Source organism: Danaus plexippus, chromosome 2 (genome assembly GCF_018135715.1).
Source record: "Danaus plexippus chromosome 2, MEX_DaPlex, whole genome shotgun sequence".
NCBI lineage: Eukaryota > Metazoa > Arthropoda > Insecta > Lepidoptera > Nymphalidae > Danaus > Danaus plexippus.
Window position 1 is genome coordinate 3,409,751 of NC_083537.1, and position 21,818 is coordinate 3,431,568.

The 21,818-nt window shown below is 30.1% G+C and overlaps 3 protein-coding genes and 1 long non-coding RNA gene across 4 annotated transcripts; 2 read left to right on the forward strand and 2 right to left on the reverse strand.

The window, feature by feature from the left end:
- The first annotated feature begins 5,175 nt into the window (after window positions 1–5,175).
- On the forward strand, window positions 5,176–12,909 carry LOC116779665 (zinc transporter ZIP10). Its single transcript, XM_032674057.2, has 4 exons — window positions 5,176–5,764; window positions 9,508–9,649; window positions 11,322–11,516; window positions 11,640–12,909. Exons 1-4 carry the CDS (start codon window positions 5,603–5,605, stop codon window positions 12,551–12,553), a joined length of 1,413 nt encoding a protein of 470 aa, XP_032529948.1. The 5' UTR covers window positions 5,176–5,602; the 3' UTR covers window positions 12,554–12,909.
- Window positions 12,910–13,897: 988 nt separating this feature from the next.
- Window positions 13,898–15,876, forward strand: LOC116765229 (uncharacterized). The gene is made up of 3 exons (XR_009752807.1): window positions 13,898–14,065; window positions 14,688–14,741; window positions 15,800–15,876. It is a non-coding gene; the product is annotated as an uncharacterized LOC116765229 (long non-coding RNA).
- Window positions 15,877–15,926: 50 nt separating this feature from the next.
- LOC116765228 (ER membrane protein complex subunit 4) lies at window positions 15,927–16,747 on the reverse strand. Its single transcript, XM_032654646.2, has 2 exons — window positions 16,562–16,747; window positions 15,927–16,487 (listed from the first exon to the last, which is right to left on the reverse strand). The coding sequence occupies exons 1-2, from the start codon at window positions 16,615–16,617 to the stop codon at window positions 16,025–16,027; spliced, it is 519 nt and encodes a 172-aa protein (XP_032510537.1). The 5' UTR covers window positions 16,618–16,747; the 3' UTR covers window positions 15,927–16,024.
- Window positions 16,748–17,208: 461 nt separating this feature from the next.
- Window positions 17,209–20,640, reverse strand: LOC116765296 (tyrosine aminotransferase). Its single transcript, XM_032654738.2, has 5 exons — window positions 20,287–20,640; window positions 19,185–19,513; window positions 18,112–18,585; window positions 17,757–17,939; window positions 17,209–17,614 (listed from the first exon to the last, which is right to left on the reverse strand). The coding sequence occupies exons 1-5, from the start codon at window positions 20,429–20,431 to the stop codon at window positions 17,417–17,419; spliced, it is 1,329 nt and encodes a 442-aa protein (XP_032510629.2). The 5' UTR covers window positions 20,432–20,640; the 3' UTR covers window positions 17,209–17,416.
- Between the last annotated feature and the right edge of the window lie 1,178 nt (window positions 20,641–21,818).

Genomic DNA, 21,818 nt, shown 5'->3' on the forward strand with positions numbered 1-21,818 from the left:
TATATTAATAACTTTCGATTTTTTCTGCTGAGTGTCCGTAGCTTGAAATCTGTATTTGTTTGGAAGAACGAGCAATGAATGATTAAAAAAATTCAGGTACTACATTATAAGCCTGTATAACTTTAAAAAAGTAATTAAAAATATCATTTTTAAAACATTTACGTTCTGATGTCATTGTTTATATAATAATATAACTGTCAACACAAATATTTATTGATTCAAACGGTTAAAATGCATATCGGAAGATAACCGCTCTTAATGTCATGCATAGAGTTTAAAAATATTTAGAAGGGTGTAGACTGTATTTTTTATCTGTGTAATTTAACCAATCTGTTGATGAACGTGAACTGGAGCCTCTTCACGGACGGTGACAAAATCGTTGTGGCACTAATGACTATATAGTATAAAAACTTACAAAAAAAAAAATCTACGTAAATTTTCGTTTTGCATTGAATGAGATATGTGTAATTTCTGGATCCATTAAACAAAACGCCCAAAACGATTCCAAATCACGGAGTAGCTTAATTTTGGCCTAAATTTATTTTGTTAATTTATGCAACGTAAAATCTCCTAACAAATATTTTCCTTAGAGGAATCAAAGATGTTATTAAATGTTTTTCTCGTTGCTAAATAAAATTGTGCCTTTGACTTGTAATGAAACGTTTCGGTAATAATCAGTAACACAATAAAGATTCTAATTTCTGATAACATGAGCCCATAATTTTTTTAATTATCTACATAAAAACGTGATAAAGGGACTTAATTATAGATAATTAACAAACAAATTAAAAAAATATTTTTAAAAAATTAACCTAACTTAGCTATTGCTAGCCTCGATATACCGCTCGTATATTATTTATTATTTACCTCAGTCATATTCTTACCATTTTTTACTCTAGAAAAACGATTCCTTTCTTATCAATAAGCAATCAAAGTAACCTTTAACTTAATACCAGAAATCAGGTGCTTTGAAGTTAGATGTTCAAATTTTAAAATAGATAAGCTTTGTATTATCTGTAGATAAATAGAATTTATGTTCCGGTGAGTTACCGAACTTTCTTTTAGCCGGAAGTGGAATCATTTATGTAACCGATCAGACAAGGTTGCCATATTTTATTTATTTATAATTATATGTATACTTTTCTTTGTTATGTTAATTTGATTTAAAATTAATAATAAAATAAGTTTCTTTTTCGTTTTCAATACGAGAGATTGGATTTTTTTTTTTTATTATAAGTAGAATCCATAATACAAATTATATTTTGAAGTTTCTAACAGATAACTCAAACATATTTTTTTATCTACGTATATGTTATTATTTTTTTATATATCCTTTTATAACTTTAGTTTTTCATTGAGATGTAACCTTCTCAGTTGTTATATAATCACTTGAATGTTGGTTATTCAATATTTATCGGTTATTTTCATTAATGTCATAATAAAATATTTGCTCTACCTATCTGCGTCGGCTCGGAGTATGTTAGGTGAGGCTTGTAAATAAATATATTTTTTAATCGATTCGATGATAAATAATTTTAAATATAAAATCTATTTCATTTGAAAAATAAACCAAATAAGATTTTTTTCTGGTTTAGATTATAGACTACGTGAAATATATGTATATAAGTATATTAACAAAATATAACAAAGAAATATTTAGATAAATTATGTATTCATATTGGGTGTAGTAATATATTGGGAACATCTGTGTTCGAGTGTATGTATGAATGTGTATGTAATGTTTTTGTGTCAAAAATCTCAAAAACAGAGCAAAACATTCCTTTTGTCATTTTATGCAATATTTTTGAATAAAGAACTAGAAGAAAGAAAGAAACTTTAAATTATTATTTTTACAGAGTCCAAAATACCATTTTATGCACTTAAATTAACAATAAATACATTTTTTAATTGTGTTAGTTGTAAGTAACCTAAATTGTCGTAGTAGTAGCTGATACAATACATAATTACTGGGATGTCGATCTACTTTCAATATATAACCAGATAGTCGAGCTTATTAAGAAATACTTTACTTCCAAACGAGTTGGACGTTTAGAAATTTACAATATATAAGTCACGAACAATTGAGATATAGATTTTTTTTGTAACTACCTTAAAGATAGAATTAATCTTTATAGATAGAAAAACTATAAAAATATACATGTATATATATTGACTTTGACAATGTCATCGAAATCGACAAGAAATTGCTTAATGTGAATCTGTCTCAATTGTTACATTTTCCATTGAACCCAGTAACAGCAAGCTATTAAATATGCACTATACCTAATGCGCACTCTACTAACAACGTAGGGTCATAAATATTAAAATACGCTAGTCGCTAACACACAATATTTTTAAATTATAGAAACGTTGATCACTCTTAGGTGTATGGTAATTTTTTTGAAGTAGAGTATAAATAGTGAAGTTATATTTATGAAGCGAAACATGTCAATCAATTTCGAAACGTACCTAATTTGTTTCACTTGTTAATTAAACAAAGCCAAACCGTGAACCGCAGTTTTGAATGTGTATTTGTAAAAAATTTACAACAAGTCTGTGAAAAATCACAAAAGAAAAAGAATAAAAAGATTTGTATTGTCTGACAGACACCCAAAATATTTTGACTATGTTTTTACTTTGGGTTTAAAATTTTTAGTTTTTCAATTTAATTGTTCCTTGGTTTGTTTTAATAAAGAATTCTCAAAGGCAATTAGTAATTGACTTTGACAGATTTTTTAAATTAACTCTTTATGAAATCGGTAAACAACATTAATTTAATTAATTATGAGTGTATATGATGTAATTTTATTAACATATCATACATTTGCATTGATGTCCTCTGGATTTTGGGATGGTACCACTACCTATCATTGATACAATAAAAGAAGATAGTTTGAAAAATAAGATTAGATGCAGTCGTTGTATCATGCGATGGACCGACGATTTGAAAAAGGTAACGAAAAAGGGTAAGTAAACGAAAAAGGCTGCCCAGGCTCCGGACACTTGGTTCGCTTTGAGGTAGGCCTACTATCGGCTGTGGACTCTAGACTGAAAAGATTATTAGATAAAGTAGGACACCAAATTAACCAGCTCAGTCGAAGCACTATCACCAGCATACAGGTGATCAAAATGCCATCTAATTTGCAGTTCAATTTTGTTACCAGTAAAAGACCCAACACGGAAGCCTCAAGACCTTCGCCTTTGTTCTGTTTCTTCCATTCTCTTTTGCTATTTAATGGAAAAACATTCGACAATTTAAAGACAAAGATAGACGCATTCTGTCTAGGCACCTTCTATCAATTGGATCCCCTCAATATAACTTTCAATCCCAGCAACAGATATCGACCTAGCCAAGTTAAAAAATGTATTATTTATCAGCCAAGGACGTTCCCAACAAGATCAAGAAACCCGGAAATTATGACTTACAAAGAACAATGGTACATTAATCTCCAAATTTTCTCTCACAGAAATCAAAAACAGTACACAGCTATGTGAAATATAAACGACAATATTATTGGCTGTATCCATCACGATCGTGGTATCTGAATTTGTTATCTGTATAAGTAAACGGAGAGTCAGTTTAAATACGATTAAAAATTTGTGACTTTGGATGCTTATATCAAATCTATGACAAATTTATTTATTTCACCATCGATAATTTGAAGGCCCATTGATGTCATTGTGTTTTTTTAAGCCTACTATTAACATTGACTTTGCATTGTTATCTGTTACAAGTCGAGTCACGGACAATAAAAGCCTAATAATAGCAGATATTTGTATTAAAATCATAGATTAGATATTCCTATAAAGAAGAAAACAATGTAATATTCCGAATGAACACTTGATAAACGTTTCTTAAAGTTTATAGTGGAAATCTTTAATAATTGTTGAAAACGAATAAAGTCGATGAACTTAATTTGAAAAAAAATTGGCAGACAGAAAATCTGAAAATTATAATGCAGGGTACATCACTAAACCGGAAAACTTCGGCAAAACTTTGATTGGTGTATTCTAGATGGAATTGTTTTATGTTTGTATTTTATTTGTTCTACATTTATTAAATATATATAATTCAATAGAACATATATATACTGTTCGTTTAATGATATTTAAGAAAAACGAATAAAATTCTTTCCAAATTTATTTATAATTATAAACACAGTGTAACACAAAGTAATATTTTTATGATTTTTTTCTTGTTTTCCATAGGTTTTTTGTGATTAACTTAATCATAATTTACGACGTTACAAATTGATAATAAAATGTATTATGTTATTGATTGCGCTCTGGTTCCACGTAATTATTTACGAGAATTTAAATAATTTTATGCGAGATATTTACTTTAATTTTCCTACAATAAAATTAAACATTATAATAAAGTCTTTGAGAAATAATTGACATTGATAATGATTCTTCACTTCAGGAGCTGTGAAAGGATTTTTTTATAAAAACGGAATTATTGTTATGAATAATACTTTATAATTAATGTAAACATCTTAAATATTATTGAAAAACATATAAATATGTTATATTACAATACGATAAACATCAAAAGCTGTACCTATGTACATCGAATCGGAAAGACATCAAAACTCAAGACACATGCTTGCTTTTGAATCGAAACAAAAGATGCTAAACCATGACTAGATTGTTTTTAAATTCGCAACACTCATCTTAATCTGAGTTGAATATTAATAACTTAACATATAAATAAGAATCAAGCATTTTATACATGATAATTTAAAAAAAATTGTAAATATATAACAATCAACAGATCAAACAAAAGTCATTTGAACTAAGTTAATTAGGTCCCCACATTTTCAAGACTTATCGAGTTATACTTTAACAGCTCGTCATTACTCGGACTCAATCAGGAAGCGAGGACTTCCATTCATAGTCTCGCCATTATCATTATATGCTAATGATAATGAATAATTTTGTTTGTTTATTTATCATTATTATAACAAAACGATTACAATTTCCTCTGAATACTTTGAAATTTTGTTTATATATTTCACGTTAGTGACGTTGAATAAATAATGTTTTAACAAACATATACATAGCTGTGAGACTGAGGAGATCGGCAAACATTTGTCAAGCAGAATGTTGTTCGCTTGTGTAAATAGTACAGCAAATATATTTTATCGTAACAATATAAGGAAATTTATCCGTAAAGAAGTTTTAAGATATCAAGTTTTTGTTCAATGATAATCATAAAATGACCGTCTGCTAAGTGTAAAATGGGTTGGAGTACGTACAATTAATGCTGTCCTCTACGGAGACACTTTAACGTTTGCGCTTCACAGTGTGGCCACGAGTTACCACGTAAATATACCTCTTTATCAGTAGAGGTGCTAGGACCGGCCTCGATGACACCAGCGCACGCTTGGTGAAAGTCTCAGACGCATATTCGACTTTGAGTTACGAAGACGCCACCTAAAAAATTATATTCTATCGCGATAAATATTAAATTTGATAAACAAACAAATATCGTGGCGTGATTGAATAATAAACGTTGTGTGAGGGCAGGCGTGTTGTCGATAGTTGAATAGTGTTGTGCTTGGGCGATAGACTGCCGGCGCAGTAGCACTTATTCGCTACAATGATCGCGGCGTGCGCCGTCATCTTGCTAGCGGCATGCACGCTCGCAGACACAGAGACACAATCGATTAATTCGAACACAAATAACATAGTACCCGCTGAACAGTACTTCATTGACAAGATATTCGATAAGTATGGATACAAAGGAGTCATCACGTTCGAGGTATGTGACAAGAAAAAGAAAATCTTTATTTATTATTGCATAAAATTAAAACTCACCAGCAATAAACTGCTCGTAATATAATTTATGACATTTTGATAAGTGATATTGAAAGCAATTTTCTAATCTTGATATAAGAAACGTGATTCTCACGGTTTCCCACTCAAGCTTAACGTAAAAAAAATTGTCGATATACGTGTTTTCCAATTTAGCTTTCACTGTTTTGTGAACAAGTTCGTCGAACTTTGATTTTATTGTAAAATACGTTTGGTTATCTGAATTGTAACTGCTTATCTTATTAACTTTAATCTATAAATTCGGACATTACTAGCTTCCTCGTATATCGTTTACCTAATACCATATTGTAACGAAAGTAGGACAAAATTATTGTACAATTCCAATAGATATATTTCATACTAATTTGTACAAATAAAACTGTGACAACCGTAACTGAACATTCAGTACAATTTATATTGTAATATGAAATAATTAGAACAGGTTTTTTAATTATTTTTCTCATATATTTCTTAAAAAGCTAGAACTTCTGTAGGTTCTTATAAATACTGAGTTTATTTATAATGTACCTATTAAACAATTTATGTTTTATTTATATTGATGTGTTTAAAAGTGTGTTGGTATTTTCGATGTCAGGTAACAACATTTTGCTTACAAAAAAAAAAAAACTTATAATAACTCACGGATGTTCATAAATTCGTAATTGTAGACGTCAGTTGATATTTTTAGTACTTATTATGCCACCTGTGTCACCTACATTTATGAACAATATTATTAAACACCTTTATTGTAGTTTGTAAAACTTGTGTCCTCTATAGTCTATAATATTATGTAGAACTGTAGGTACGCTTAAAAATAGTCTGCATAGACGCACTACAAACGGAGCGTTTCTATTCTTTCATTCAAAAACTTCATTCAACTTTCAACTTAATAGTATCAACGTAGATTATTGAACGAAAAACTGAGAACGCGCCGTATATACTAACGACGCAAACGTTTAGTACGGCTACTGAGTATTGAACATTAGTTTTACTTCTCGGAAGCGGCATGCGTTTTCATTCATAAAACTTCTTAAATGAAGTTTCTTCTGTGGAAATTATAGTATAGACGAGCACGAGCGGTCTTTATGTTGACGATGCAATGTCATAACAAGAACTATACTGCGACTTATACGTCATGTCGAGTAGATTGCGGAAAAGGATGCTGCGAATTTAAATCTAAGCAGGATGAAGAAACGTACTAGCTATGTTTTTGTCGGTATATTGACTAATAGTTAGCTTAACTAAAGAATAGTATAAAATACGTTAAGTATGGTAGTAGGTGAGGTTAATGGTTTTTTTTTAATTTCTACATGTCTTAATTATTTTTTTTTTCAAATATTAGTTCTGTCTTTTTTAAGTGCAATCTTTTTTAATACAATATTTAAATAATGCTCAAGAAACGCAGTCACATACGAATATGAGTAACTAAATAAGTTAAAGTCTTTCAATTCTAAAATGTACATCGTTATAATATTTTTAAGTATCTATTTCTATTGTTATTTTGAAATACGCAATTAACTAATAGATATCATAAATACTAAATAATCTTTTTAAATTTGTGTAGGTTAAAAAGTATCAACAATTAGTTAAGCGTTTTTTTTTATCTATATCCATTCCAATTTTGTTAAATAATTGGTTTCTCTGACTTAAATAAAAATATTTGTATAATTATATGTACAATTTCTTACTGCTACTAACATATTTTTTGACTTTTTTGCTTTGACTTATTAATGCTATTAAAAAAATATTAGAAAAGTTTCTGGAACAATTCCTGTGTGTGCAGTGTGCTTAAAAAAAAAACTTAAACTACTTATACTCCGTTGATTTATGCAATGAGATTGAAGGAATAAATATAATAAAAAAATAAAAAAACGTAATAATTTAATATACATATAGTTTACCTCTTCATATAATATATATTTAATGACATAAATTATGTTAATAATACATACATTTCAAAGTCATTACATAGTACATTTTGATACTGTATTTGCAGTCAACAGGTGCGCACTTCTATCTTTTATTTTTGAAATCTTCTAACTCACATTCGCATTGTTCTCGATACAAAATGGGATGTGTTCATAAAAGTCGAATTAAATAAAATTACAACACTCATTTAGTATACGTATTGTTATCGTTTTCTTTTGAAAAGAATGAAATAATAATAATAATGATGAGAAAAGTTTTGAATCATAAATATTATATTGTAAATAATAATAAGCCTGACGATTATGCATGTAAGTTTTACTGATAATATAAAACAGTTTGTTACTCAATCCTAACAACTTGACAATGTATTAATCAAATACCGTATATCACAAACAATTATTACGATTCCTGCGATGAAAGTAGATAAAAACGTCTCAAAGGCACACAAACAGTAGCATGTTGTTTAAGCATTTGTCAATAGTATGTGTTTACCAATACATGTAACGTAAAAATATTCCCATTTAGATTAAGGCTAGTTAAGCGATTACATTGTCCATTATTACATGTTAAGATATTTGGGATTCTTAATATTTTTGTTTATCAAATTTTAATTTCTACTTTAATATAAAATTTACAAAACGTCACAGCCAATTATGTACAAATTACGTGGATGCCGGAAAAAAAAACATTGTTGCCAGTTCCAAAAAATTACCACATCCAACTTATTTTTTTTTATTAAATTGGAAAAATAATAGATGAAAATTCGTTATTAATGAAAAAGTTGATTAAAAGAATATTATTCTCTTGAGAAAACACTTTAGATGAAAAATGCTAGGATTAAAATACTTGTTCAAGATATCACACTTTATTAATATGTATATGCTTCTGCTGCACCTACGTTAAATAATGACGAGCTTGTGTCAAATGTGTATACTATGAATACTGCAGTTAGCTAAGTCCAAGTCACCATCGTCACACTACACACGAGTTCTTATAGTTTTTCATTCATCATTAGTAGGTTAGTAAATGATAAACGGGAAACGCTTCGTGTGTAGTGTGGCGGTGCAAAAACTAACTAATCTGACTGATAATTATATCTGCCATAGATTATAATAAGAAGCAAGTAACATATGCTACCAATTTTATTTCGGTTATTTATTTTTTTTATATATATTTCTATTGCTAGAAAAATAATGTAAGTCCGGGATCTTGTCAATAGTCGTAGTCTGTTTAATAGCGTTTTAATCATACAGATAATTTTAGAGTAAATATTGTAGCCAGCGGAGAATTTTTATACCGTCTACCCTTGAAAAAAGGTTTCTGAACTTTGATAAACCTTGTATAAAGTATCTTGTTGAACCTACATGATATCTTAAATGTACTTCTGGTGTTTATCGTTATTCGTAGGCTCCGATATCTGATATTGGTTATCAAATTTTTTAATCTTTACAAAAGCCATACATAGACGCTATGGAAATGAAGTTTCATTCATGAAATCTAATTATAAAAATACATGATTTGTCCCATTTTCAAGTAAAGAAATAATTGTGGGAAATTAAGCATAATTTATTTGTCAAAAGAAAAATTATTTTATATGGCAATTAGATTCTCAAATTTCATTAACATGTTTTGGATTTATGGAAATGAAAAAAAACACGATATTTTTTATATTTTCATTCTTATGGCATTTTGAATGACCCATCGCTTACAAGGTATAAAATAATTACATAATAAGAAATTAAATGTAAAAATTCTTTCCAGGGATTTGAACATTTGCTGGACAGCCTCGGATTGGGAGGACGCGTCTTTACGTCCCCACACGATTTGGCACTGCACAGAATAAATGGCAGCTTCAAACAACTACACGATACCCAGCACAGACACAAAAGATCTCTTAGTGCAGGTGCCGAACCCAAATACTTTATTGTAATGAGATCTAACACTTTCGCGAGTATTAATTTAAATGAAACTAATATTTTCGGATTACTACGCGTTATTATATTATTTTTAACTTTTTATTTACTATATCCTAGTATTTTTATGTTCTTTAAAATCGATACGAATAGTGTACGATTTTTGTGTGTCCTGTAAACTAAAGAAATCAGTCAACAAAATAAAAGTTTATTAACCCTTTGCGTTTAATATTTGACACTAGTTGATTTACTGTATTCTGTTTAAAGATGTCGTATTATTTATAACAGTTTTGTATTCAAACTCGTTGTTCACCAGACATTTGTAAGAATGCCTGCCTTGACAGTAGTGAATGGAAAACGGAAATAAGAATAATAAATAAAAGCCAGGTTTAATCAGGCGTTTTTGTATCAATCCTTGAGAGAGAACGTCTGTTCGGTTGCCGCTTTGTGACCTTCGCGTCTATGTCACATTAGGTTTGATATTTGTCAAATAGTTTTACGGTACTTTCTTGACGCCATATCTGCGTGTTATTATAAATCACGTAATCGATTGGGATTGGATACGGATGATTCTTTCATATATTTGTAACGAAACAAATTGTTTAAGAATGTCTTTAAAATATAAGCCGTTCGTTTTTAATTCACTTATGACAAAATTGTTTAAAACATTACTGTTTATTAATTTTGTTTTTAACTCACCTAAATGAGTCAATGAATTAGCAAATTCAATTTATGGTAACATCTCGCTATTTTGATTTGACCTTAAAAGTAACAATAAAACTTTTTTTTTAAATACTTTTTCATAACTTGGTATTGTGACGCTAGATTTTCATCGCTGTGACCAATCTGCGATGATTACTCCATGTCCTCGATGACGGTCGATGATCTAAACTACTCCTATCCGCTTTTATATAAAAAACATAACAATATCAATAACAGTTAGTTTGTTCGTCACCAAACAGAGACGAATCTTCTTTCACAATAAAGGTTTTATTTGTCTATTAAAGTTGTAAGAATTATGTGAACATGCAAACCTGAATATTTTATCGTTTCGTAAACAAGTCCAAGTATTTTGGAAAGTATTACAACTGATAACTTTCTAATAAGTAAGATGACACTGACATGTCTGTCAAATTAATGCGTGGTACGAAACTTCACTTCATGAGATGATATACCAATTAAATGAGAAATATTGCTAATATTCCGATATTGTCAGTAGAGCAAATATTTTTATGTATAACGTTGTTAAATATCAAGTTATGCTTTACAATAATCTCACATTATCATACGTAATATAACGAAATATAAAGATGTTCACAACATAACAACTTAAATGTTAAAATAGAAAAATGTTTCAGAATTTTTTACATTATAAACGGACATACTTTAAAAAAATATAAACTATGACGTCCATTCAAGAATGTACTAAGAAGCTAAGTACATTATATTTATGATCCTGCTATTATCCTATTATGATCCTTTAAGCTCCTTGACTTTATGAGTATTGGGCAAGTGTACGGTGTAATTTGTGTATTTGTCCCCTCTCTTTATCCAGTACTCGACTTGTCTGCTCCCTCTTTTAACCTCTCCAATTCTTATATGACAAGGTTATTCCATTTAAACTAAAAGTAGTAGCCTTTTAAATTTGTCGTTTATTTCCAGTGACTCCGATACTGAAAAAATCATGTCTATCACCGAAAGAAATTCTAAAAGTTTATGGGATAGAAAACGAACCGGGTATCATAACAATCGAACCAAAAACATTCCTGGAAATGTGCCCAGCGCTGGTCTATCAACTTGATCAGAAATCTTGTTACAAAACAGAGGCACCGGCTTTAAAACTAAATAGACTGTGGAGTAAGTGGAATGTTTTTTCGTAAGGATAATTTAACTAAAGGATATAACTTTTCAGTTATTTGAAGGACGTTTTATTTTTATTGTTGAATAAAATGTGTAATTAAAAATTATATTACTTTACAGCATGGATATACGCAAGTTTAAGTATCTTAGTCATAAGTGCCACTGGACTTTTGGGAGTAGCTATTGTACCGATGCTAAAATCAGCAATTTTTAGCCACGTGATACATTTCCTGGTTGCAGTCGCTGTAGGCACTCTATGTGGCGACGCTTTATTGCATTTAATGCCACATGCTCTCAAATCTCACGGAACTCCAAACGAACCCACGGAGGAAACTGAAGTAATCTTAAAATGCAGTGTAACCTTCTTAACGATCCTGTTATTTTATGCCGTGGAAGCCATTATGCAGACTCTTAATGGCGGTCATGCTCATTCTCACGATGCCCAGACGGCAGAAGATATAAAGGTGGAAAGCGCAAAACAAATAGAAACTATAGAATTAGGGGCTATAATGCCTGGATCTCCACCGCCACCAGTTGAGCGTCCTATGTCTTCAACAGCTCTCATGGTCATAGTTGGTGATGGCTTACATAATCTAACTGATGGTCTAGCGATAGGAGCAGCATTCAGTGGAGATCCAGTTACTGGGTTTGCGACAGCTCTTGCAGTTTTCTGCCACGAACTACCCCACGAATTGGGAGATTTTGCTGTACTTCTTCGCTCAGGCATGAGCATAAAGCGCGCTCTATATTACAACCTCCTGTCTTCTGCTCTCAGTTTCATGGGCATGGCAGGTGGTATATGGCTAGCGGAAGATCATGAATCAGCATCACAATGGATTTACGCTGCTACGGCTGGCACATTTTTCTACATAGCACTTGCAGACCTAGTGCCAGAAATAAATGAAAATAATAAAGGGAAAAGCGTTCATTTACTTTTAGCAATTTTGGGGATATTAACAGGTGGAGTCATTATGCTCATGATTGCACTTCATGAGGATTCGATTCAATATCTGTTTAGAAATACCGAAAAGTGAACATCTTTGATGTACAAAATATTGTGATAAAATATGCATTGGTACCTAGTGCCTTTTTATGGTTGTTCAAATGTTCGTCCCAGACTGTAATATATTTATGATACAATCATATTATGGCCACCCCAGATTAAAGCCTCGGTAAATATAAAAAATATAATTTTATACTTCCTTTTTTTGTAAGTAATAATGTTAAGTTTAAAAATATTAAATAAAAAAATCTAAACTTATGTTTATATGTCAATAGGATGTTAAATATTGTTTTATGTAAATATATGATTTATATTTAAGGGTTATGTTTTATATGGTAACACTTGCGCGTGTGTGAACAAAATATTATAGATATTTATATTGTATAATGCTCTTTTACTTATGAACCCACAAATTTTATTACCTCGTTCATTGTGGTAATGCTGCTATATTTATATTATTTGAGAGCAAATAGGTTTCACTTTGTGATAGGATCATAGCTATAAAAAAAACACAAGTGATCGACGGACCTAAGAAAAAAGCTTTTTCGCATTATTCTTTCAACACGAAATTTATTTTCATATTGTACTTAAATTATTATTTTTTAATTTTAGTACTATGTCACACAAAAAATCTTGTTTTGTTAGTTACTACTCTCTGATTTGTTTATTTAAAACATTATTTCTATTACATTTTCGTTAAACATATCGATAAAGAGGTAAATAAGATTTTAAATCACATCTGAAAATTACATAAGTTAAATTATATTTACACGTCGTTGAAGTTATATTCGTACACAATGCTTTATAAAAATAGTATACACAGTTTTATAATAGATAAAAAAAAGTAAGAGAAATGAGGGAATGGTTCTTCGCGGGATGAGCGTGAGACTTTTTCATTAAATGACAGGTCCTCAAAGATCAATTTGATATTAATTAAGTGAAAAATCTTCATTCCAATGTGTCGCATAAAGTTACTTACATATACTGAGTTACAGAGGAATCTTCTTCAATTATTATCAAGGTATAATATTTCTTAACAAGCTCTGTTTAATATGTCGATAGCTATTAAAACTCCCATGATAAAAGAATAAAACTTTGCTGCTCTTATTTCGAGAAAAGATTATTGATTTGTTTTATAATGATGAATAAGTTTTACAATAATGAAATCATTAATTCTCCTATTAATAGCTTAAAAATAAAGGTAAATGTAAGGCATATATTAATTATTACAAGACATAACTTTTTAACATCACAATTCTATTTTATAATGTATTAAATTTTCTATATATCTTATTTCAATTAATTGACTTTATTAATTTTAAAAAGTAGCAACATCACAATTTGCCAAATGTGAAATGTCAACACAGTTTGTCAAGTCAACAAGTAAAATAATCTAACTGTCAAATTTATACTACTTCTCGTTAATTCTACATCAACATACCAAAAAAACTTCTTTTTGAGTCCTTAAGCGATTACATAAGTTGTTAATTTATTCTGTGAATATAATCATAAATATATGATCAGTACAATGTTGAAAGGAATAGTAAGTTAATATTTTATATGTAGTATCGCATCGTACACATTTTTCGCAATACTTTTCTTTATTGGAAAAAAAAACATTTATTTTTTACATTACTTTTTTAAATATTATGGATAAATAAATAATATTTCTTTAATGTAAAAGTAAAAAGAGGTAATTGAAAAATTAACAAAAACCTTTTTGCACACTTGTATATTGATAAAAATACAGATACAAGAAAATTTCCTTTGTCTATTTTGTTGACAATAAATCAAATTTGGAAAATCATTTAGTTTTTGAATAGATCAATTTTTTTTCAGACTCAAAGATAAATAATTTGATTTTTTATTTCAAAATGTATTAAATCTAAAAATATATCATAATTGGTCAATTTACATATTGACCAATTATATTACTATGGGTTTTGTGTTTTCGTTGTTCAAAACTAGTGTATGTTTTCCAAAAACAATAATAAAAATCTTTGTTGACATGTAAATTAAAGGCTTTTCAAATCATTTTAACAATATTGTAAAATTTCTTATAGCAGATATAATTGTCCTATATTATAAAATAAAAAAATATGAATGTTTTTCATTTAATCTTCTAGCAAGTATAATTAAAATTAATGTAATTAAAAAATTTTCAGATAATTTTTGGCGGTGGCATCTACACAGGCGTTTATATAGCACAGAATTATCAGGTTAGCGAAACGGAGAGCCAAATGTTAAGAAAAAAAACTGACCTTTAAAAAAGGTTTATATTATCAAGCTTAGGTTCCATTCTCACTGGACTCACAAAGGAGGCCATGTCTTCTATAATGCAATCTGTGTACTTCTCATTCCTTCTAAAGATTCCTGGTTCAAATAAAATATACAAAACATGTGTGGCCTCTTTTGTGTTTGTCACATTTCTGGTAGAATGATTACATTTATTGTACGCATATTTTTCTTAAACAGGCAGCAGTTTCACTTGTCTGTCAAAAAACAAGACAGGAATGTGACAAGGCCCTGGATAAAAAGAAATGGTTGGTTTATTTTTTTCTTTATCTCATTCTTTAGTTAAATTAATATTAATATATCATGTGGCCATCTATCTTTTGTAATATTGAATAGGATAATACTTTGGCTGTAAATTTTTGATTAAAGCCTCATATTTATATTAAATATTTAGTTAACAGAATTTTAACACTGAGATGCTCAACTTTGATATTTTATTTAAACCAGGAATAATAAAAATTATCTTTGCCAATTGTATTTCCCTTAGGCCTCGTTCTAGAACATTCCACACCTATTATATTACGATATTCATGTAATAAATCTCCAGTGTTTGTATCTCATAATCTTTTGAAGCTATTTTTGGTTTATTTCAGTAGTTTTGTGTGATTTTACTACATTTGATATAATGCTAAAATTCATATGTACCTAGTTCTAAATACTGCATTAAATAAAACATGAAAACTGCTGCTTGGAAATAAAATTAAAACTATTTTATTTTTTAGATTGATATACATATCATTAAAATAGTGTATTGAATGATAGTAGTAACTTAATGGCGAGTACACATACAAAATAATGATTGTACATTTTTATATAGCAATTTTTAAGCAATTATGTAATTATACAGACACATTTAAAATTCAACCTTCATTGATAGTAACATCGTTGTTCAAGGTCTATTAAGTTACAAAAAGACTGAGGTCTATGTTTTTCACTCGTCCTCATAATCTATCATTGCCTTCAATAAGATTTTCTCTTTCAGATTGACAAAGTCGAGGATCCTAAAGTTCTATATGAAAAGGCTAAAGCGTTTATCTGTGCTAAATTGACAGAATTCAACGATGGCAAGAAAGGTGGAGATTGAAAAGAGCAAGATGAAAACACATGAACAGATTTGAAATATTTTATTTCCTGTAAATAACTAACATAAAATGATCTTAAATAAATAGTAGCAATAGATATAATGATTTTTCATTAAAACTTTGTCCTATAACATTGAAAATCCTCCGCCTATGTGTTCAGCTTTCAATATAGGTTCTTCAAATGCTAACCAGTCACTCGAATGTGTCGGCAAAAGACCCATGCTTTGACATTTATATAGAGCTAATAGTATGTTCACTATATTCCCAATTATGTATACAAATTTTTGACCAGCAGCTTGAGTGCCTTCTACCATTTTAAATGTGCCCTGAGTAGAAAACAGAGCCTTCACTGGTCTCACAATTAACATGCCAACCATCATGATTGGAAATATTGATATGGAGTTACCCGCCATATACATTATGAACAGATTCATTGGCACCTGTTTTAATGGTCCGAGAGCGACATCCCACAATTTTTTTATCAAAAGAAGGTTAGAATCTGTATCTTTTGAGGATTCCGCGTTACTGACGCTAGTAGACTGACTATATCCAGGAGGCGAGAGTATTTCTGAGGTCTGACTTTTGTTTCTAAAGAAAAAAAAATATTTATTATTAAAATATACTAAAACGATATATTAATTTATGCAGTGATTAGCACTCACTTTGGATTAAAGTCTAAGGCCCATTTAAATTTTTTGTTGGACTTCACCTGAGACATCGTGCTTTAAAATAATTGAATTATTTACTTATAACGAGACTATAATAACCAAATAAATGGAGATTAAGGCAAAACTTGATAAATTACCAATTAACAACCCACAGATAGATCAACTATCATCTGTCATTGTCAAAATTATCTTTATTTTACCAATACAGAAAGGCAAAGGTTTTTTGGTATTAGCTTTATAAAATAAAAAAAGTTAAAATAGGTTTCAAAATATAGAAAAATTTGGCTATTCGTCTTTTTTATTTTTACTAGTAATCAAGAGCTTAAAATATTAATAAATATTAAATAGAAATCTGGAATCGAATTTTAGCAAGTTATTAATATAATATTTAAAGTAATGATAGGAACTGTAATATTTCACTCTCATGAAAAAAGAAAATTAGTTATTCAAAACAATGTTTACGAGTATAGCGTTCTTATGATTTGACGGACGTATCATGCTGTTAGGTTTTTGTAGTTTATTCCAAAAATGTTTTTGTAAGTAAAGCTAGTAATATAAAGTCAATAAAAATAATTGTTTTTAGGGCATATTTTTATATTTATATTTCTATAACATCGAGAGGTATATGAAATACAAATTAGTAACATACATCCCTTTACATATTTTTTTTTACATTTACTTAAATTTTTCATGTATAATAATATACATATGTATTAATATCTTATTACAATTTATCATATCTTTATAATTAATAAAAGTGCACAGTTATATAACATTATTATATGTTTTAAGGTTAAACAGTCACTTTAATAATAAGTATCTGGTAGATATTTGATAATTCGTCAGACGTCAGACGTCAGAGACTTGAGGTAGGCTTCTGTCGCATATTTGTATATTATTGGACTCTTCATTTATCTTGTTGTCCAACCGTTTCTCTCCATGAACGATATGTTCTTTACAAAATATAATGATTCTTCGGCATGCCTCTTGTAATTTATCTTCTGGGACCGTCAACACGATTCGCAAGTAATTGGGGTATTTAAAACACTGAAATGTCAAAAAAAATTACACTTCAAAATGTGGAATTATCAAACTTAAAGAAACATCACACAAGTTCAATGAGATTTTATATTTAATTGAAATATACAACAAAAACAGTCGTGTTTACATATAGTTGTAATTCACACACCTGTCCAGGTAAACAGAAGACCGATTGTTCCGCAACTAAGTTTTCTAAAAATTGGCATTCGTTTTTATATTCTGGAAAGAATTGCATTTTTATTTCGATCATCATATACATGGCTCCTTGCGGCATAATGGGTCGCAATCCGGGTGCCATACATAACTCTTTATATGCTAATTTAGCTTGGTTCTGAAAACATTTAATGCGCTTTAAATAATGAAATATTAAAAGTATTTGAGTATAGTAATTATATAAAAAAATATATGTCATATTCAAAATATTATATTGTCGACGAACAGGAATCTAGAACGTATTTAATATTCAGAAACAAACAAGCAATGACCGGGAACCTTCCACTCACCTCGATAAACAACAACACGTCATCGAAGAAACTTTGCGGTGTATATTCTAGAATGCTTGGTAAAGCTCGCTGAATTAAAGTACTGGGACCGAGAATCCTGGTTGATATGTTGCCCAACGCTCCACGCAACTCCTTTCCTAATATATTGTTGCGATCATGTATGATCAGCCAGCCCATCCTCCAACCCGGAACTAGGAACCGCTTCGTGAGGCCGCTGCATGTCAGCACAGGAACATCCTCCGATATCGCTGAGATCGGTGTAAATTTATGACCAGAGAAAACGAAATGCTCGTAGATTTCGTCAGCTATGATCGGTACTCGGTTTCGAGAAGCTATATCTAAAATTTCTATTAAATGTTCCTTGTCATAAACTGAGCCACATGGATTCGAGGGGTTTATGACGATCATAGCGGCGGTGTCGTCGTCAATTTGGCCCTCCAAATCATCAAGGTCAACTTTCCACTGCTCGTTAGGCTGTTAAGCAAACAAAGCGTTCGAAATAAGTTAAGCATGTCCATAGTCCATAGCAACATCCTTTGAATAAGAAACGTTTTAAACAATGTTTGTGGTCCATGATCACGAAAATATCTGAATATATTATAAGCATAATCATTACAAATCATTAAAAACCTGTTCATATTCTGGAAACATGTTTTCATGAACTTCAAAGTTGATTAATAATATAATTCGGGTTAGATTATCTTATATAATCATCGTTTTAATTTCAAACGTACAGTTTGATAGTGGTAAATATGTATTAATAAAGTTATTGTAGTAAGGACTCGCTAACCTTGTGTGTTTATTGTTTATGTCTATTGCATTCATATGGTAATCTATGTGGAAAAGCTTCAAAAGTTACGTACGTTAGTTATAAATAGTACGCTTCCGTACACTAGACTGTTTGCAATTTTCATCATTTCAGTTGTACTTACTATAAAGAAACATGCAGATATTTGTCAAATGTTAATAGTCAATAACTTGTTCGTGTCTATAATAAGACCCTAAGAAAAGATTTTCAAAAACATTAACATAAAATTTTGTTTAAAAAAATATATATTATATATAATACTAACGAGCAAACTGTAAAATTTGATTTTTATCCCAAGACCTTCCGCTAGAGTTTGATATATCATGAAACCAGGTCGAGGAACCAGAATATTCTGCCCGCTGTCAGCGATCGCAGTTATGGCCATTTCGATAGCATGAGAAGCTCCACTCGTGAGAATCACATCATCAGGATCCACTTCACCCTGATGGGCACTATACTTCGCAACGGCAGCGCGTGCTTCGTTATGACCTTTCGAAGGTCCATACCCTCGGCTCGTATGTAATTCTATACTATCTCTCACAGCTTGCAAAACTTGCTCCGGGGGATTAAGGTTTCCAAAAGTTGTAGGGTCACCTGATAAAATTTGTTAATTAGCATCCCAAAATTAACCGGTAACTTTTATTACCCAACCACCGATGTTTGGGTTTCTGGTTTTATTATTATTATTATTATTATAGCACGTCGTTGTTTAACATAAGAAAAACGTAGTGATATATTTTTAAATATATTAACGTTAATCAAGAAATGTATTTTTACAATCCTGACAACCTTGATTTTAATATTCTTATAAAGCGACATTTGTATTTCTGTTTAAATCGAGGAGTATTTTTTTTTGTGATGACTTGCATTTTCTTATTACACAATATTTAGCATGAAATTATACATACGTTTTACCTATTAAGTCTTTTCCCGATGTAACACTGATATGTCGTTTATTAAAATATATTATCAATATACAGTTTCAACTTTAAAAATATAGCAATTCGCGTTATGATGACTCAAGTCTTCACAAATAAAAATAGTTAATTAGTTAGTTTGTTAAGCCTTAGTAATCAAATATGTAGAAGAAAACACAAACATGGATAACTGATAAAAGTATTGTAACGCTGCTATCCCTTTAGTATGGTTGAGTTTAGTTGACACAAAAACAAAGGAGATTGAAGTAGTTTTTCGCAAACTATTATAAAAATATATCACATAAATTTCTATTCGTTTGCAAAAAATAATAATAATAATAATAACCAGGTAAATTATTTAAATCATAAACCCTAAAAATATACAACTAATGACAATTAATATATTTTTTTGTTTATACTACGTATGGGTATTTAAGCACGTGAACTCACCGATGGATAACGCAATGAATTCCTTTTCAGGATTCGGTTCAACTTGCAAATTTTCTACGATTTTCCGTATAGGGTTTGTTGTTTTCAAAGCAAAAGCAGAAGCACGCACCTCCCACTCTTGGCAACTTCGGATCCGACGCGACATCGGCACAAAACTTATGAAATATTGAAAGCTTCGTCAACAATTCGATTAAGAATAGAGCTCGCCATTAGATACAACTCGGTTTTGTATGAATATTGGCATTTGACAAACACTAGCTTCCAAGTCGCAGAACTGGTTTGAAAATGTATATGAGATGACGACAGTGGAGCCTGTTATTTTAACATTCCACCCTTCAATACTACGACGTAATAATAAACATCAATTCGATTTCGTACAAGGCGAAACCTCCGAGTACGCTTGGCTGTACTAGGCTGTTTGACCTGCAGTACCCACATGGTTTGTACCTACATACAATTTAAAGCTTGAAACTCATAAATCAGACCATAACGTTGATACGGAAACTGTATATATATACTACATTACTGTATTATTAAATATATAACTGTATTATTAAATATATATATATATATATATATATATATATATATATATATATATATATATATTTAATAATATGCATGTCGTATTTAAATTATAATAGCCACATAGCCGTATTATGATAATATAATAAGTAAGTACAATGGTGATTTTGACGTTGCAACTTACGCATGCGTTTTATTAAGTTCTGGCAATAAATTAATGCAATCGAACCACTTAATAACTTCTTAATAATGTGTTAAAATGAATAACATATGAAAATAAACTTAAAATTGAAGTTTTTTTTAAAATAGAATATACGTTTAGGAAAAATTGTTAAACATATATCGTAATATAGGTTATTATTATTAGTTTCTTGAAAACAGTGTTTACGTTTGTTGAATACAAACAAACAAATTATTATTTTTGTTTTGTAAACAGCCTTTTCAGTGAGTCATAATATAGTCACCTGCTATTTGATTCCAAGACCAAGAATGATGATTTTCTGAGGGTCCTTGAACTACGAGTTAAAAGCTTATCTAAGCCAATACCGATTGATGGTGGGGTTCCTCAAGGATCTGTCCTCTCCGCATTCTCTTTTTGCTGCACATTAACTACCTGCTTTCATCCGGGGTTTAAGGTTCCGCATACGCAACATAACTTTGGATTTTGTATGATCCAGCCCTAGGGCCAGTAACAGGATCAATTAGAGTAATAAAAAGAGGCTATAGCCTCCACTATAATGGAGCGAGTTAATTTCACATTTAAGGCAGTCTCTGAATAGGACTATATCAATCTTGTAAAGTTTAACTCCAATAAAACGCAAGCTCGTCTTTTCGCCGTCAAGAAGAATCCGTTCATTGCAGCTTTCGGAATAGGTATTGAGTTATCCTCGAATCTTATCTTAATCCTCTTTGCGTTGTTTGTTGAGTACAAAGCTAAGCTAAACTGCAAGGAAACTTGGCGCCCTTGTAAAAGTCTTCACACCAGGTCGGTTTCTTCATTATACAGG

Bases quoted from the DNA above. Each gene is read 5' to 3' on its own strand.
- LOC116779665 (XM_032674057.2), top strand. From the start codon at position 5,603: ATGATCGCGGCGTGCGCCGTCATCTTGCTAGCGGCATGCACGCTCGCA. The intron at 9,650-11,321 runs GTGCCGAACCCA...GTTTATTTCCAG, and splicing joins CAAAAGATCTCTTAGTGCAG to TGACTCCGATACTGAAAAAA. The intron at 11,517-11,639 runs GTAAGTGGAATG...ATTACTTTACAG, and splicing joins AAAACTAAATAGACTGTGGA to CATGGATATACGCAAGTTTA.
- LOC116765228 (XM_032654646.2), bottom strand. From the start codon at position 16,617: ATGTCTCAGGTGAAGTCCAACAAAAAATTTAAATGGGCCTTAGACTTT. The intron at 16,488-16,561 runs GTGAGTGCTAAT...TTTTTTCTTTAG, and splicing joins GCCTTAGACTTTAATCCAAA to AAACAAAAGTCAGACCTCAG.
- LOC116765296 (XM_032654738.2), bottom strand. From the start codon at position 20,431: ATGTCGCGTCGGATCCGAAGTTGCCAAGAGTGGGAGGTGCGTGCTTCT. The intron at 19,514-20,286 runs GTGAGTTCACGT...AAATTTTATCAG, and splicing joins ATTCATTGCGTTATCCATCG to GTGACCCTACAACTTTTGGA. The intron at 18,586-19,184 runs GTTAGTATTATA...TTTGCTTAACAG, and splicing joins TCAAATTTTACAGTTTGCTC to CCTAACGAGCAGTGGAAAGT.